Consider the following 14650-nt stretch of genomic DNA (forward strand, 5'->3'; position numbering starts at 1 on the left):
CAAAGGTGGCCGTATTTGCTTTTAGGTTTAGCAGGCAATTACTTTTTCAGACAGGATTTGATTGTTTTTGTGCCATAATTAATGGAATTAACATTTCAAAAACTGCATTTTGTATTTTTTGTGGTTTTATCTGTGTGATATTGCATTTTTTTTTTTTTTATGATCTGAAATCTTTGTGAGTGATAAATATGCAAAAACACAGAATTCAGGAAGGGGGCAAATATTTTTTAATGGCACTGTACACTTGTTCTGTTAAAATGAAAATAAAATTTAAAAAAAAAAACTATAACTTACCCTGGGTACTGTTAGTTCTCTTATTTCTTCTACGTTTTTACATCTTAAAACCTCTCCAGAAAAAAAACACAATCATTTATATACTTTGGTGTCATTTTGGCAAGGCGAAGGGATGTGACGAAATCAAGACTGACGTCATTGTCAAGCGCCACCGAATAAACCAGATAACAGTCGCAGGATAGTGACGAAATCGTGTAGTATCGATAAAGCTTGACGCGCTAACTGTACTAATAATAATTAAAACAGCTATTTCGAAATACGTTTACAAGCAAATGCAATGACATGTGTAGTTATTTCTGAAATCTTAAAGCATTCTTCATTTTCAAGAAAAGGGTCAGTGATTTGTTGTTGCTTTATTGGCGTGTCCAATGTGCTCAATTGATACCGTATTCCTGTATTACGATAGGAAGGCAGGTACGCGTCTCCAATGGAGAATGAGGAGACTATGGCTGCAAAGCATCTCAAGCAACAATTGGAGGACACACATCTGAGTCTTGCTGAGAAAGTCAACCTGCTAAATGTTACTTTAAAGCGTGAGACCTATCATGTATTTTTTTCTAACTAAACTATCTAGTTCTTATCCATCTAATTCTATTTCTAAATATTTATTTGGTTCCAATTGAGTTGTCTGGAAAAACATGTGCACGAGCAGTAATACTGTGAATTTAAATTTCTCTAGCAAGTCCACCAAATTATATTTTATTAACGGGCATGCAGTGAAAATGATTTAATACTCAACTTAAACCGTAAAATCGGTAAACTGTCTATTGAAGATGCAAAACTATGAATAGATGAAATTATCGTCAAATTTTATACACGGTAATGAGTTCAGATTGAGCCTCCTGATCTTTTTCTTACCGATGTAAATGCGCAGAAAATAAACTGTCGTTTAACAAATTTGGCCTCCTATATTCGTTGAATACAGTGTCATGTCCGTGTTTAAGTTTTTAAATGTAAAGTTAAATTAGTTTAGTATGAATCAAAATTCTCAAATTAATTAATAAGCTTTTTGAGTAGAACTGCTCAAATAGCAAATCATTAAACACTTGTATTTTGCAAATTTAATACAAATGTGAAAATTTACCTATTGCCCAGTGACATCACATATTAAGAAACATTAATTAAAATAATCATAAAATAACAGACTAAAGTAAATTCATCTTCTAACTTTTTCATTTTAACAGCCCCTAATGTCACATAAAGTGTAAAAATACAAGGTTTACTTTGGTTTTCTCTAATAACTTCCTTTTGCTGGCATTTGAATGGTCTTTTTTGCCCGGCGTTAGTCACTGTCATCTAAAAAATTGAGTTGAACGCCTCTTGAATTTTCATTGAACTGTTGAAACTCAGTGCCCCCCAATGGGATAATGTCTTCCGAAACAAAGATCTCACAAAATCCATAAAATATATCAGTAAAGTAGCAGGCTTTATATAGTTAATTGAAACAGATTAGAAAGAACAAACATGGTGTTTCTGACTTAAAGAAAGACTTATGTGAGATAACAAACGTATTCTCGTTTGAATTTATGCAATTTCTAATCTACACTTACACTTTTTATTTATTTTTAATTGTTATCATTCTTGCTCTTTGGCTGCCAATTTTGTATGGTTCTGTTCATCTTTAACTCCAACTGTTTAAAATTCTCCTTGTAATTGTCCAAGGAGGGGAAAATCCTTATTTGTATTTTTACCCAAACCCAGAGTTTCTGAGCATGGCAGCAACAAAAAAGGACAGTGGTGCGCTGATCAGAACCAAGTCTCTTTTGTATCAGAATGATATCCTGGGCCATTGTGTCACTCTCCTCACTTTGGGTCCCCAAAAGCTGCAAAGCACCTGCAGAGCTGCCGTCACCCTTGCTTCACTCACGAGGCAAGTGCTGGAGAATGTGAAAACAATTCTCTTTATGTTTGTTGCAATTTGCTTAAAAACAAACAAACAGGGCAGTGCATGTGTAACTCTCTGTTCATGTGTTCGCTGTTTTAGTTCCTGTTGTATTGAAATGGACCCTGGTGAACTTTCAGAGACTTTTCACAAGAAGTTCCTATCATCATTCATGGATGGCCTTCTTTCATTGGCCAGTTATCTTGCAATGCGAGCAGAGGTGAGGTGGTGCTGACATGTTTCCTTGCAAAGCACACAGTAAAACATCTGATTGTCTTGTATGCTGTCAGTGTTTGCCTCTTTTCAAGGAAGTGATGAGCTCAGTCAGTTTACTTTTGAAGGACCATTCACAACTCACAGGGCAAGGTGAGTCATCCCCTGATTAATGAGAATTGACATAATACACAGATCTATTTGTTTCTGCTAAATGCAATTGCAAGAAACTGAAATAATGTACCTTGTGACTTTTTAGGGTGTTTTTTGCTGCTAAATGTTATTGCACTTTTTTTAATTGTCCTGTTTTTACAATGTATTGTTCTTTTTCATTGACGAACATTGCACTATTTGTATAACTTAGGCCACTCTCTAAGCACTACATTGTAAATATTTTAATGCCTTATATCCTTATAGTCTTTTCTCTTTTTTTTCTCTTTAAAGTGTGTATTAGATGTTTACCATGGAGTGCCATGTCCAATACCGTTGCATACAATGTTTCACAACATTGATATCAATGACAATGAAGATAATTCAATTAAAACTTATTCTACCAATCATAACAATTCAAATTATTTTATGAAACCCTTGTGTCTTCGTAGTTCTCAGTTCATCCCACTACGAACTAATTCAGGGTTGTGATGAGGTCGCCATATCACTGATTTGTCTCCAAATGTGGATTGCTGTATCTACAGAAAGGAGGTAACACCCACACATCTATAGCTTTGATATTGAACTTGCTTGAATCTGGAACGTATCATGACATTACCAGAGAAAAACAATTGCTTAAAAATTGCCACTATAGCCACGGGTTGATATCCTTGTAACAATTTCATGTTTTATTTTTAAATCTTTTTGTGTGTACAGTAACTTCCTCTCCCGTTTAAGTGATGACACCATCCTGTTACTGCTCAATGAGGCTGTGGGCCACTTAGCTGTGACCATCGATGGTGAAGTGGGCAGTGCATCCGTCAGACTGATCCTCCACATGGCCAATCAGTTGCCGCTTAAACCATTTCTCCACAACTTCAAAGGTTCAGCAGGAAATCTTTATCGTCCAGTGCATCCTCATGTTCATGTTAGCTTCTTCCATCAAAAAGGATATGAACAATTCGACCAAAGAATGTTATTTTTCTTGGTGAGAGAAATAACACGATAGGATAAGGCATTTGTGTTCTTCTTTCAAGGATTGGATAGCCTGTTAGAGAAAGACTGGCGAGGACAAGGCTTTGACCAGGAAGTAAATCAGCTGATCTCACTTATCCAGTCTCAAGAAATCACCGTGAGTTATTTGCTGAAGTCACTCTTTGCGCTCCGACTTTTTTAACACCAATTTTTCATGAAGGTTTCTATCGACCTTGAGAGAGCAGCGTGTGTGATTCAGGCAGCATGGAAATCATATCTGACGAGACGTCGGCTCAAGAGTCTTGGCGCATTGGTTTTAATGCTCCAGCGTTGCTTCAGGTATGTCACTCAACTTGGAGTTGAAAATAAAAACTCATACCGGTAGTATTTTTTACCCTTGAAATCATAATTAGATCTTGTCTTTTTCTCTTTGCTTGTGAAAAATTCTTATTAGATCAGTGATTCTAACCCTTTTTTGAGTCAAGGCACACTTAGGCCCGAGGAAAATGTAAGAAAAAAACTCTTGGCTCCAGTTTTTTTTTTCCTGAAATTAAAATGGTCAAGAGACGCTAGAGTGTATTATATGGTTAATTTCTGACATAAATCTGTTATTTTTAAACAATAAGTGTGATTTTTTTTTTCTGGCTTGCGGTGGCTAATTTTGATGTATTTTATACTTTTTTAAACACGTTTAATTTAGTTATATATACATATTTTTTTACTTGTTTTCTGGAGTAATATTACTGTGAACAGCACCACTAGATACAGAGAATCTTCCAGTTTACTCAACAATATATAGCAAATCAATAAATGCATATTTACCTTGAAAACTACAAAAAATGAGGGGGGAAATAAAGTAATGTTAAAATTTTTATTGAAAATGTTGATTTATACATAGTTGTTAAAGGTCACGATTATTAAGCAGTTAGATTTGTACCAAGTTTGTACAATAAAGTTATTAATCATTGCTAGTTTGTTGTTCACATTTTTTTAAGTGATAACATTGTTTAAGAAAGACTTTCAACATAAAACTATAGCTCTTAAATAATATTAAGAAAAATAAAAAAATCTGAAAACTATCCATTCTGAAGTTTGATTTCCCTTATTTGGAAGCTTTGTGCCAGTGAAAAATATTTTGACTCTAAGAATCATTAAAATATATTTGAAATAGGAAAAACCAGCTCAAAAGTCATATCCATTATCTGCACCGCTTATCCTCAGTAGAGTCGCGGGGGGTGCTGGAGCCCATCCCAGCTATCTTCGGGCAGTGGGCAGGGGACACCCTGAACTGGTTGGCACCCAGTCGTAGGGCACACAGAGACTGACAACTCACTCGCTCATTCACACCTACGGACAATACTAGCCAGCCAATTAACCTTACATGCATGTTTTTCGGAATGTGGGAGGAAACCGGAGTGCCCGGAGGAAACCTACCCAGGCACGGTGAGAACATGCAAACTCCACACGGGGAGGCTATAGTAACTGGACTTGAACCTCTGCACCGTGGGGCTGCGCGCTAACCACCCAGCCGCCGTTCCGCACCATGTCAAAACAAAATTCTCCAAATTATTTAGATCTGCATCTGATAATTAAATATAATAACGAATATTACACTCAGTGACTTGAACACTGCACAGATCTTCCACAATGGCACAGATTTTGGAAATAATTAGTCATTTGTTGTCACTAAAATGATAAAATCAGGCAATTTCATATGACATATCAGATGAGTTCTCACTTTATACTAGTGCCCTGGCCCACTGGTTTAGAAACACTGGAACAGATAATGCTAAACTAATTTAAATTTTAGCCCCCTAAGTTAATTGTTTTATCCCTCCTGATGCTGAAGCTTTTACAGTTTCTTTCCCTGGCATTAGTTTTCATCAGCCTCCACTGAAGTGTTGCAATAAAGTTAATAAAAACATCTTCTGAATTGCTACTTACATCTTGTGTGTGCTTGTGTGTGACAGGGCTCGTAAAAATCATTTGCAACTGAAGAGGGAGGAACAGGCGCGGCAAGAAGAGTTAAATTATCAGGTTAAAACACATTAAGTAAACATAAACCCCAATAAACATACATGTACTGCACCGTACATCACTATCTGTCTATGCCTGTGCGCGTTTACACATGTGTGTTTGTACAGGCTTGTTTGCAGCGTCAACAGGCAAGGACAAAGTTTCATCAAAAACAGAAAGCAATGCTTCAACGTCTACCTCCTGGTATACATATGCAATCACATGTAGAAATGCTTACACACATATTCATGCACACAATAAAAATAGCTGCTACGATAATGCTGGTGCAAAAGTGCGCACACCTGTATACAAGGGTGTGGCTATTTTTAGAATTCTACTATCACATCAAAAATACCTTCTTCTGAACGTTAAATTTTGACTGCCATTTATTAACCGAAATGATTTATTTATTTGTAGGCATTTCTGAGTAGTTATGTTTTTTTGAAACTCCACTCTAAGGCCTTTTACTGGCATAAAGGGGAGGTTCCTTCACACACGCCAACCTTGGAGTGGAATGTGATATCTAAATGAAAACAGGTGTACTTCCTGTGTTTCTTCTTTTTGCCACTTTTTAGTGCTCTTTCACAGTTTTCTAAATCAAACCCCTGGTACATGATATCACTAAAATCACCAGTTTGTCCTCAACACCTCTGACACACTAAATCCCCGTGACTCAGTCACAAATATGGTAACTCCTTTCCTGTCCAGACCAGGTGCAGCGGTATCTTCAAGAATGTGAGGTCCGTGCTGCAGTTTTGATCCAGAGTGCCTGGCGAGGCTTTGTTACCCGAAGACTCGTTGAGTCGCAACAAACTGCGCTGAAACTTGCACATGCGCAACATAATGCTGCCAGGACACTACAGAGGGCAGTATGTATGCATTTTTGTTGATACCATTAACGTTAACAGAAATCAAGCCTGATCATATGACCTTCTGCTGGATTGTATCAACCGAAGATGATCAGACAAGACACATTTTGAGGCACAACGCTATAACGAAACACAAGTGTAATATATAATTTTTGTAAGTAATAGCTTAGTTTAATATTGCTGTTCAAGAGAAGCAGCGTTGTGCTTTTAGGGAACGCTAAGTCAAAAGTTACTCAAAAATAATCTAGCTTGCCAAACTGTTTCAAGTTTCATTTCTCAACGGGCAAACCAAATTTCAGAACCAGCAGAGAAATGCATTTGGTGACCGCTCCAATCCACGCACTGTAACTTTTCATCTTTATTTAACGAGCGCAAATGATTTGATGACTAACACGTTGTGCCCTTGGTGCGAGTTTAAGAGCTCAAATAATGTGTTTTTTTTTTGAAAAAGCGAAATAACTCGCTGACATCCAAAACAACTGTCTCGCAGCATTTTGAACAAGCAGAAAATACCACATTCATCTGAATTTTGTTAAAAAAGAGATTTTTATCACTTTGTGCTAATTCTTATTTGTGAAAATACACTGAATTGGTGCAACTTGGTTCTCCAGTCACTTGCATGAAAATACATTATTTTAAAGTAACAACGATGTACATCAATGTCCACTGTGTTCAAAGTCAACATTGATTTAAATATCTTGCCAATATTTACTCTGTTTGTACATTTGTATTCGTTTTATTGAACTACAAACCCCAAAAAAGGTTTCACTACATAAAGCAAATTACATGAAAAACAAAAGTTGGGCATTATTCATTTTGAGATGTTCAATGTACAAGATCAATTTTAATGCTTAAAAAAAGGAATATAACACACAAGTTAGAAAACACACTTTTGACTCTGCTGTCAAAAGATGTGATCGGAACATCCCTAGTTTTTGTTTAAAATTATTCCATAAAAAAACAAGTATACTGTTAATCTACGTACGTTTCAGAGAGTACGCTCGTAGAGCACATAAAAGATCGCAAATACAAATGAAACCACAATGAGCACCAATTGATTAACATACAACAATGTTAACAGATCATCACTGGTAATGAATACACACCTAGTAGTGGACATTCCAAAAAAGAAATGATTTTTAAAAAAAAAGGATACATTTATCAAATTTTTCATTCTTTGATAGGTCAAATATCTATCCATTTCTTTCTGTTTTTTACTAAATGCGATATGATATCGTTTTTAATAACACACAATGCTCGATTGCATTGATTACCATTCTAACCTTACTCAATCTGACCCTGTTGTTTTTAAGGTCTGTCGCTTTCTCCAAAGACGTCGAGCAACCAAAGTTGTGGCCTCTGGAGTTTGCTGGATTGGCCATAAAGGTTTGACAGATAGCAAGAGGGCCGTGTTGAAGAGGCAGGTGGAGGAGTACATCAGTTTACATCCAGTAAAGAACATTACCTTGAATTTCTAAAACTCCTGGACCATTGCTTGGCACTAACGTGTGTGCGTTTGTGTAGTCAATCGGAGTGAGTCGTCAGCAATGTGAACAACTTCATGTGGACGTGCAGTGGCGTCTGCAGTCGCTGCTGCAACAGGCAGTGCGACGGAAGAGCGAAGAGCACAAAATGGAGTCCCTGTTGGCTCACACCCACACTCAACTTGATCGACTCAAAGGTTGACTTTTGTCTTAGCAAATGGCTCACAGTTTGAAGTGTACAGTGCTGTTCAAAATAATAGGAGTGCAATGTGACTAAATATCTGAGGTTTTAATATATGTTTTATTGTTACATGCCAAACAAGTTAGGTGCAGTAGTTTCTCAAACAGTTCAAAGGGGTGTGTTCAAAAAATAGCAGTTTCTGCTGTTGATTGTACAAACTCAAAGCTATTTTGTATATCCCAAAAAAGGTAGGATTTAGCAATTCTAATATTTAGTTGCATGACCATAGTTTTTTTGAACTGCTTTACATATGTGTGCGATAGTCAACCAACTTGTGGCACCTTTCAGTTATTATTTCACTCCATGATTGCTAACAACATTCTACAATTCCATTACATTTCTTGTTTTTTTTCTTATTCACAAACCGCATTTTTGATATCTCGCCACAAGTTCTCGATTGGATTGAGAACTGGGAATTGGGCTGGCCACTTCATAATGTTAATTTTATTGGTTTGGAACCAAGACTTTCCTCGTCTACTGGTGTGTTTGGGGTCATTGTCTTGCTGAAACACTCAATTCAAGGCCATGTACTCTTCAGCATAAGGCAACATAACCTTTTCGAGTATCTTGACATACACAAACTGATCCATGATCGATAAATGAGCCCAACACCAGAGTAGGACAAAACATGCCTAGACCATGATACTTTCACCACCATGCTTCACTGTCTTCAATGTGTACTAAGGTTTGGGGGTCGTCTTACACATGGTTTGTGGCTCCTGGACCCAAAAAGGACTTTCCTCAGTCCTCAAAATGTTTCTCCATTTTTCTTTAGGCCAGTTGATTTGTTCTTTGGCGAATTGTCTTCTGTCACAGCACTTACAGGTAACTGAAGCCTGAGTTTGATCGTCCTGAAGCTGAACATTGGCTGAGCTTTTGCCGTTCTGTTTATTCTCCGGTCTATTTTAATGGTTGTCTTCCGTTTTCTTCCACGTGTCTGTAGCAAATAGGGGTGGGAAACAAATTATTCAAACAATGTATTGACCAATTGAATCAAAGAGCTGAGTTTATTCTTCTCAAAACTCTTCTCGCTTTTTTGGAGCATCACACACGTTTTTAGATCACTATGTCAGGAAAACGGATAAAAAACCTTGTTTGGTTATTCTGAAGGGTGGCTGCACACACTTATGGTGAATTCTTTTTACCGTTTTGATAGTTCAATTTACTTTAATGAAGACACACACACTTTTGGATTTATGGACTTTTCTTTTACTAACCATCGACTGAAGAAGCCTGAATAGAACACAAAACAATAAAAGTAAAACAAAACAAAACTAGAAGTTGAGAACTTAAACTGGCACCATTTGGATAGACAGCAACATTGGCTTGATTCTTACGTTATTGTATTTTGATAGAGTTCCCCCTTTTACGTCACACCAATACTAATTCCTAGCAACAACGAGTTTTTCTGCAAAGTTCTGCGTCAATTCTTTTGAACAACACTTTATATACTGATTGTCAGCACACATTAGATTTTACACATCTTTTATTTTACAATGTGGCCGAAAATGATAAAACAAGCCATGGGATTTGATTTACTTGTAACATATTACTAAGATTAAAAGAACAAAGGATAAAGTGAATTGCCGTCTGTCTCAGCATGTGCCTTAAGGTTGACTGAGTACCAATCCAAGGATTAGTCTCTTACTTTGTCTCTGATGAGATCGATTTTAGATGGCACCTGAAATAAGATAAGCTGCATAGATAAAAGATGGATTTGCCTTATGACTGCTCTTATGACTTTTTTCTTCTTTTTCTCTGCAGAAGCTCCTTCCCTCTCTTCTGTCACAGCGACTGAAATCAAAGCCTTCCTAAGCCCTTCTGGTTCCATCGCCAGTCTAGGCCGTGAAGCTCACAAGAGCAGGCTACAGGCCAATAGGCGGCCCTGGTGGCAGACTTTTGGGGAAACTACCGCATAACCTCAAGCAAACCTGCAGTTGGTGGGGTTTGCAAACAGTTAAAATGTTACATTGTTGAACAACACAGTAGTATTTGAGTGTTCAATTGCAATTGCTCTGTTCTGTAAATATAATAAAATTACAACTTTTTCCCTTTTCAGTCCGTTTTTTCCTGTTGGCATGGTACATACGGTTGCTTGAAATTCTTGAAAATGCACAAATTTTAATATGGTGTTTTTAAGAATTCAGATTTTCTCTAATTTTGGGTGAAGTGCTAGGTGCTTGAAATTGTTGCCATGTTTCTCATTAAGTCTTCTTAAAAATGATGCCAGCACTGTGGAGGCTCAATTTTGCCATTGCATTTCTTCCCTCGTGATTAGCGGCAGCTAGCATAAAGTTTGTATGGCATTGTCTTTTGATGCATCATCACCCGTCTCAAAACTACAGGGTACCCTCAAAAGTGTATTAGTGCAAAGCTTTTGTATTTAATATGGATATTCATTATGGACCATGCAAAAAACTAAGGTAGCGTTTCCCAATGGAAAATGATAATGGGAAGAACTTTGAGCAACTGAAATTGAAAGCTACACATTACTGTCATTTATCACCCAACACCTGTATGTGGAGGGATGTAAATGATCTGCATTTATTTTGCGCTTTTCAAGTCAAAGAAGACCTCCCTCGGAACAGGCGGGTCACCCTGCATTGGAACATACCGGCTCCATACCTGGGCACTGGAACTCCTGCTTTTTAGGCGTTTTAGAACCTAGTCTTACATCCCTGAATCATGATTTAATTGTGAGCTTCAAGAAAGACCCCAAGCCCTCCATTTAAGGCACACTTTTAATGTCATTAATTCACTAGTATGGCCCCTGTGAGTGTTTTTCTTCTACCATATGGCCCAGGTCTAAAATGAGTTGAAAGGCCCTGATCTAAAACCTGTTGCATCGAATGAGATTTTGAGATGAGAAGCTTGTCGTTGCTGTCATTTTGGACTTTTTGTACAATTTTCAATTTGATGTTGACTTTTGTATTTTGGTTCCCTCGCAACAACCTGGTCATCAGGGATTACGTCATGTGCGACCCCTTCTTGAGGTTTAATTTCCTTCATGCTGAGGTTTTTTGAGTTTTTCATGCCCTCGTGTAGGTCTTAGATCAGGGGAATATTGTAATGGTGGCTCATGCAGACCTTCAAGACTTTGTGATTAAGGGTTTTAAAAATAAATTGACATGTGGTAGGGACGAAAATTAAAACTCTCAGTAGTGCTTTCATGATGAGATGGCAAACTCAAAAGGAGCACGCTGTAACGTTTTTGTTTGCAAGAACTTTATGTTTCCATGCCATTATATTTACAGTCAGTTGTGTTTCAAATACGTTGTGGTCAGCAACTCAACTCGCTAGTTCTGCGTCTGTCCATCTTTGTTGATGACGTTCTTGAGAAGCGTGACCAGGGGTTTCTGCTCAGTCTCGTCCCAGCTCTTCATGAAGCCACCGTAGCGTTTACTGGCGGGTGGGCTGCTCCAGCGAAAGTGTTTCATCTTGTAGGAGCCATCTTTCTTCTGGTATCCATCCTGCTCTGTCACCTCGTTTCCTTCAGCAACTGCCGGCACCTCGCCTGTTAAATCGCGCCTTATCTCCCCGGGGAAAACTTCATTTGACTCTTCTTCCACCCCGTTGGACGTGTACACTTTGATGGGACGGCGTTTACGCCCCATGGGCTTCCCCCAGCGGAAGTGCTCCATTGAGTATGAGCGCTTAGCAGGGGCAGAAGAGTCTGTGTCAGGTGTTGTAGGAGGCAGGAGGGGGGCCCAGTTGGGGTTAAGGTCACCCAGGTTGACTTGACAGAATTGCATACAGTCCTGAAGGGAAACAATATAAATGCTAATAAGGGAGATTGCACTTTGTGAGGATGACCTAATCAGTGACGTCCATTTTTACCATCATGCTTTTTGAATCCAGCTCCTGGCAGGTCCCATCTTCCAAACACTGATTGGCAGCTCCTCTTGCCACGGCCACAAGCACCACTGTCAGCAACACCCATGCAGGACACATCTTTCTGCCTATCAGGTACACACACACAATTGAAATGCTCCTCACATATACATTGTAATTATGTTATTAAAACATAAACAATGATATTGCAATTGTGTCTGATATGTGTGAAACTCGAGCAGTTATCACACTAATGGGAATAGAATTCGAATTAAAATTGTTTAAACTCAATAATTTTATACAAAAGATTAATATGATAAAATCTTAGCATTGCAGAGAATGCTCATTAAAAAAAAAAGGGACGGGCAGACAGATAACCACTGGTATTTTCTGTGCAAAACTAATCTTTTTGTGTCGTTAAGCACATTGTCTTTACCATAAACAAATTGTACCATCTGGTTGCCTATGAATTATCTTTAATTAACTAATCGGCTGAGTATTGATTATTTTTAATTTAATCTTTTCTCTTGGCTTTTTTGGTAGCAACAAATCCGACACCAAATTAAGACATGACCCAAAAAATAACATTCATACATCAATAAAGCCTTTTATTGAAATTGTTTAGTCTAATTTTGTTTGTTATTATGTTTAATCAATTGGTGTGACGAAAAATTATTATTCTACATGTATTATTTGGTTACATATAAAATCTTTATGACTATTCCCTTTTTGCTTGCGTGATGATGAGATGTAATATATATTACATATAATAGCTTGTTAAAATAATTTGGTTACGCGATTTGATTAACGTGAGGGGCATTTGGATTGTCAAGGGGACAGAACCCAGATAAGTGTTAATTCACATCAGCCTTTTCCTTTTTTTTTGTCAATCTTTGTTGATATTGTTTGTTTAAAAGTAAGGGTTTTTTGATTATGTGGGATGTACTAGAGCAATATCTCACCTTGGAGGTGGCTAGAGTCAATACCACACTCAAATTCTTGCATTCTTAAACCTTTCCAAAAGATTGATACAGAAGAGGGGATTCCCAGTCCCCTCGCTCAACCCAATCGATGTGTCGCAACACCTCTTGTTGGGAGTCATTAGGAGACTAAACCCCCCATTTACAACCCCTAATGACGAGCGCCAGGCAGGGAGGCCATGGGTACCAATATTGTAAGTTTTAGGGTATGGAACCAGCGACCTATGCAGTCACGGGCCGTGCGCTGGTTAGACACTGAGCTGGTTTTTTTTTAATACTGTAGGTAAATAAGTTGTTACTTTCCACTGAGTAGGAATGGATTAATTTTTCACTCAGTGGCAACCAACAACAGTATGCATGGTTGTCTACAGATTCACAAGCCATACCCTGCCTTTTCTTCAGCTCACCCTCAACCAATTTGGACTTGCTTAATACATGACTTTTATGTGGATTGTTTAGAGCGCCCATTTAACAGGTAAATTTCCACTACATGAGACAATTTAACGCGAATAATTAATTGAAATTTAAAAAAAAGGTAGAAAGTTTGTCTTACCTCTGTGGTTTGTGTTTATTCTCTGCTGATTGCTGGGTTCTTGCATCCTCTTGGATCAACCCACTTTTTATATTGTCAGCCAAGGGCACTCACTTGCGCTCGCCCACAAACATTCACAAACGTCATCATCAGCCATTCATACTTTTCCTTAGTCTTTATATGAAAAAGAATAGACCGTGTGACAAATGCAATAATAAAGGATTAGGAGATCATGGAAGGCGCACACATTACAAAAAAGCCAATTTGCTGTTGTGTGGTAAATGTCAAACCTCAAATTGTGTAGATTAACACTAGGCTGGCATGTCGTCAATGGGATTTTAACCGGCAAACCAAGGTGTGCGGTTACACGCCCGCACAACAGCTGCCCCGGTGCCCTTTTGTTTGCAGGCTCAGCATCGCTCAATGAGATTGTCCACGGTTCAAGGGAGTTTGGTTGCTATGCTTTGGAGATTAAAATTCATTATCCAATACAAATATTTTTTCAAATCTTTCATACAAGAATTGTTTATCATGTCTTCCACACTTTACATAACTGAATACCTGCTTGTACACATTATATGTTTATTTAATGACTCCATTAACTTTCAAAGTGTACTAAATTGTTTCAGCCACACCTAAGACTTCAATAGGAAATGTGTTCTTTTTATTTGACAAATTAGATTTTTCACATTTTTTAATGTTCAATGGCAAATATAAATGAGCATCAAAAGTGTTTCGGGACAACATAGTCTTATGTGGACTTTTTGATCGCTTGCTCATGGTGGGGCAATAAGCAATCTTTAAAGCTCCGAGTGTAGCATTATAGAAAACCGAGGTGTTCAAACCTTTTCTTCCGAGGGCAACATACAGAAAAAAAAAAAAATTATACAATTACCACTTACATTTTTCTTCAAGTAATTTACCAGAAACTTTTTTATTAACAGAAACCCAAACAGCTTTATATAAGAAAAGTTCAGAATTTGAAACTTATTGGGATGAGAAAAAAATAAATGCACCTTTGGTTATCTGAATAAGCTCAACTGTTAAGAAACAGACACAAAATTGTGGGACTGTAAATGGAGCCATGTTGTTGACAAGTTGGTCTAGTTTTGTTTAAAATAGGTTGTAGTCTTATGATTGAGCCAAACCTTCTATTTTATAACAACCCTTCTACATCTCACTG

General features: G+C 37.6%; 2 protein-coding genes across 3 annotated transcripts; one reads left to right on the top strand and one right to left on the bottom strand.

The window, feature by feature from the left end:
• Positions 1-446: 446 nt before the first annotated feature.
• iqcb1 (IQ motif containing B1) lies at positions 447-10182 on the top strand. Of its 2 annotated transcripts, none has more exons than XM_088331397.1 (15): positions 447-627; positions 701-827; positions 1996-2164; positions 2279-2396; positions 2467-2542; positions 2992-3091; positions 3278-3423; positions 3577-3671; positions 3735-3853; positions 5485-5551; positions 5659-5734; positions 6239-6399; positions 7713-7850; positions 7924-8080; positions 9889-10182. In XM_088331397.1, the coding sequence occupies exons 2-15, from the start codon at positions 722-724 to the stop codon at positions 10041-10043; spliced, it is 1683 nt and encodes a 560-aa protein (XP_088187523.1). In that variant the 5' UTR covers positions 447-627; positions 701-721; the 3' UTR covers positions 10044-10182. The 2 variants fall into 2 exon arrangements, with proteins under 2 accessions (XP_088187523.1, XP_088187521.1); XM_088331395.1 differs by having other exon boundaries at positions 448-627; positions 3257-3423.
• Positions 10183-11332: 1150 nt separating this feature from the next.
• LOC148369398 (pro-opiomelanocortin-like) lies at positions 11333-13626 on the bottom strand. Its single transcript, XM_088331398.1, has 3 exons — positions 13489-13626; positions 11962-12083; positions 11333-11882 (listed from the first exon to the last, which is right to left on the bottom strand). Exons 1-3 carry the CDS (start codon positions 13532-13534, stop codon positions 11421-11423), a joined length of 630 nt encoding a protein of 209 aa, XP_088187524.1. The 5' UTR covers positions 13535-13626; the 3' UTR covers positions 11333-11420.
• Between the last annotated feature and the right edge of the window lie 1024 nt (positions 13627-14650).

This window comes from Urocampus carinirostris, chromosome 3 (genome assembly GCF_059441175.1).
Source record: "Urocampus carinirostris isolate Australia breed hairy pipefish chromosome 3, RoL_Ucar_1.0, whole genome shotgun sequence".
NCBI lineage: Eukaryota > Metazoa > Chordata > Actinopteri > Syngnathiformes > Syngnathidae > Urocampus > Urocampus carinirostris.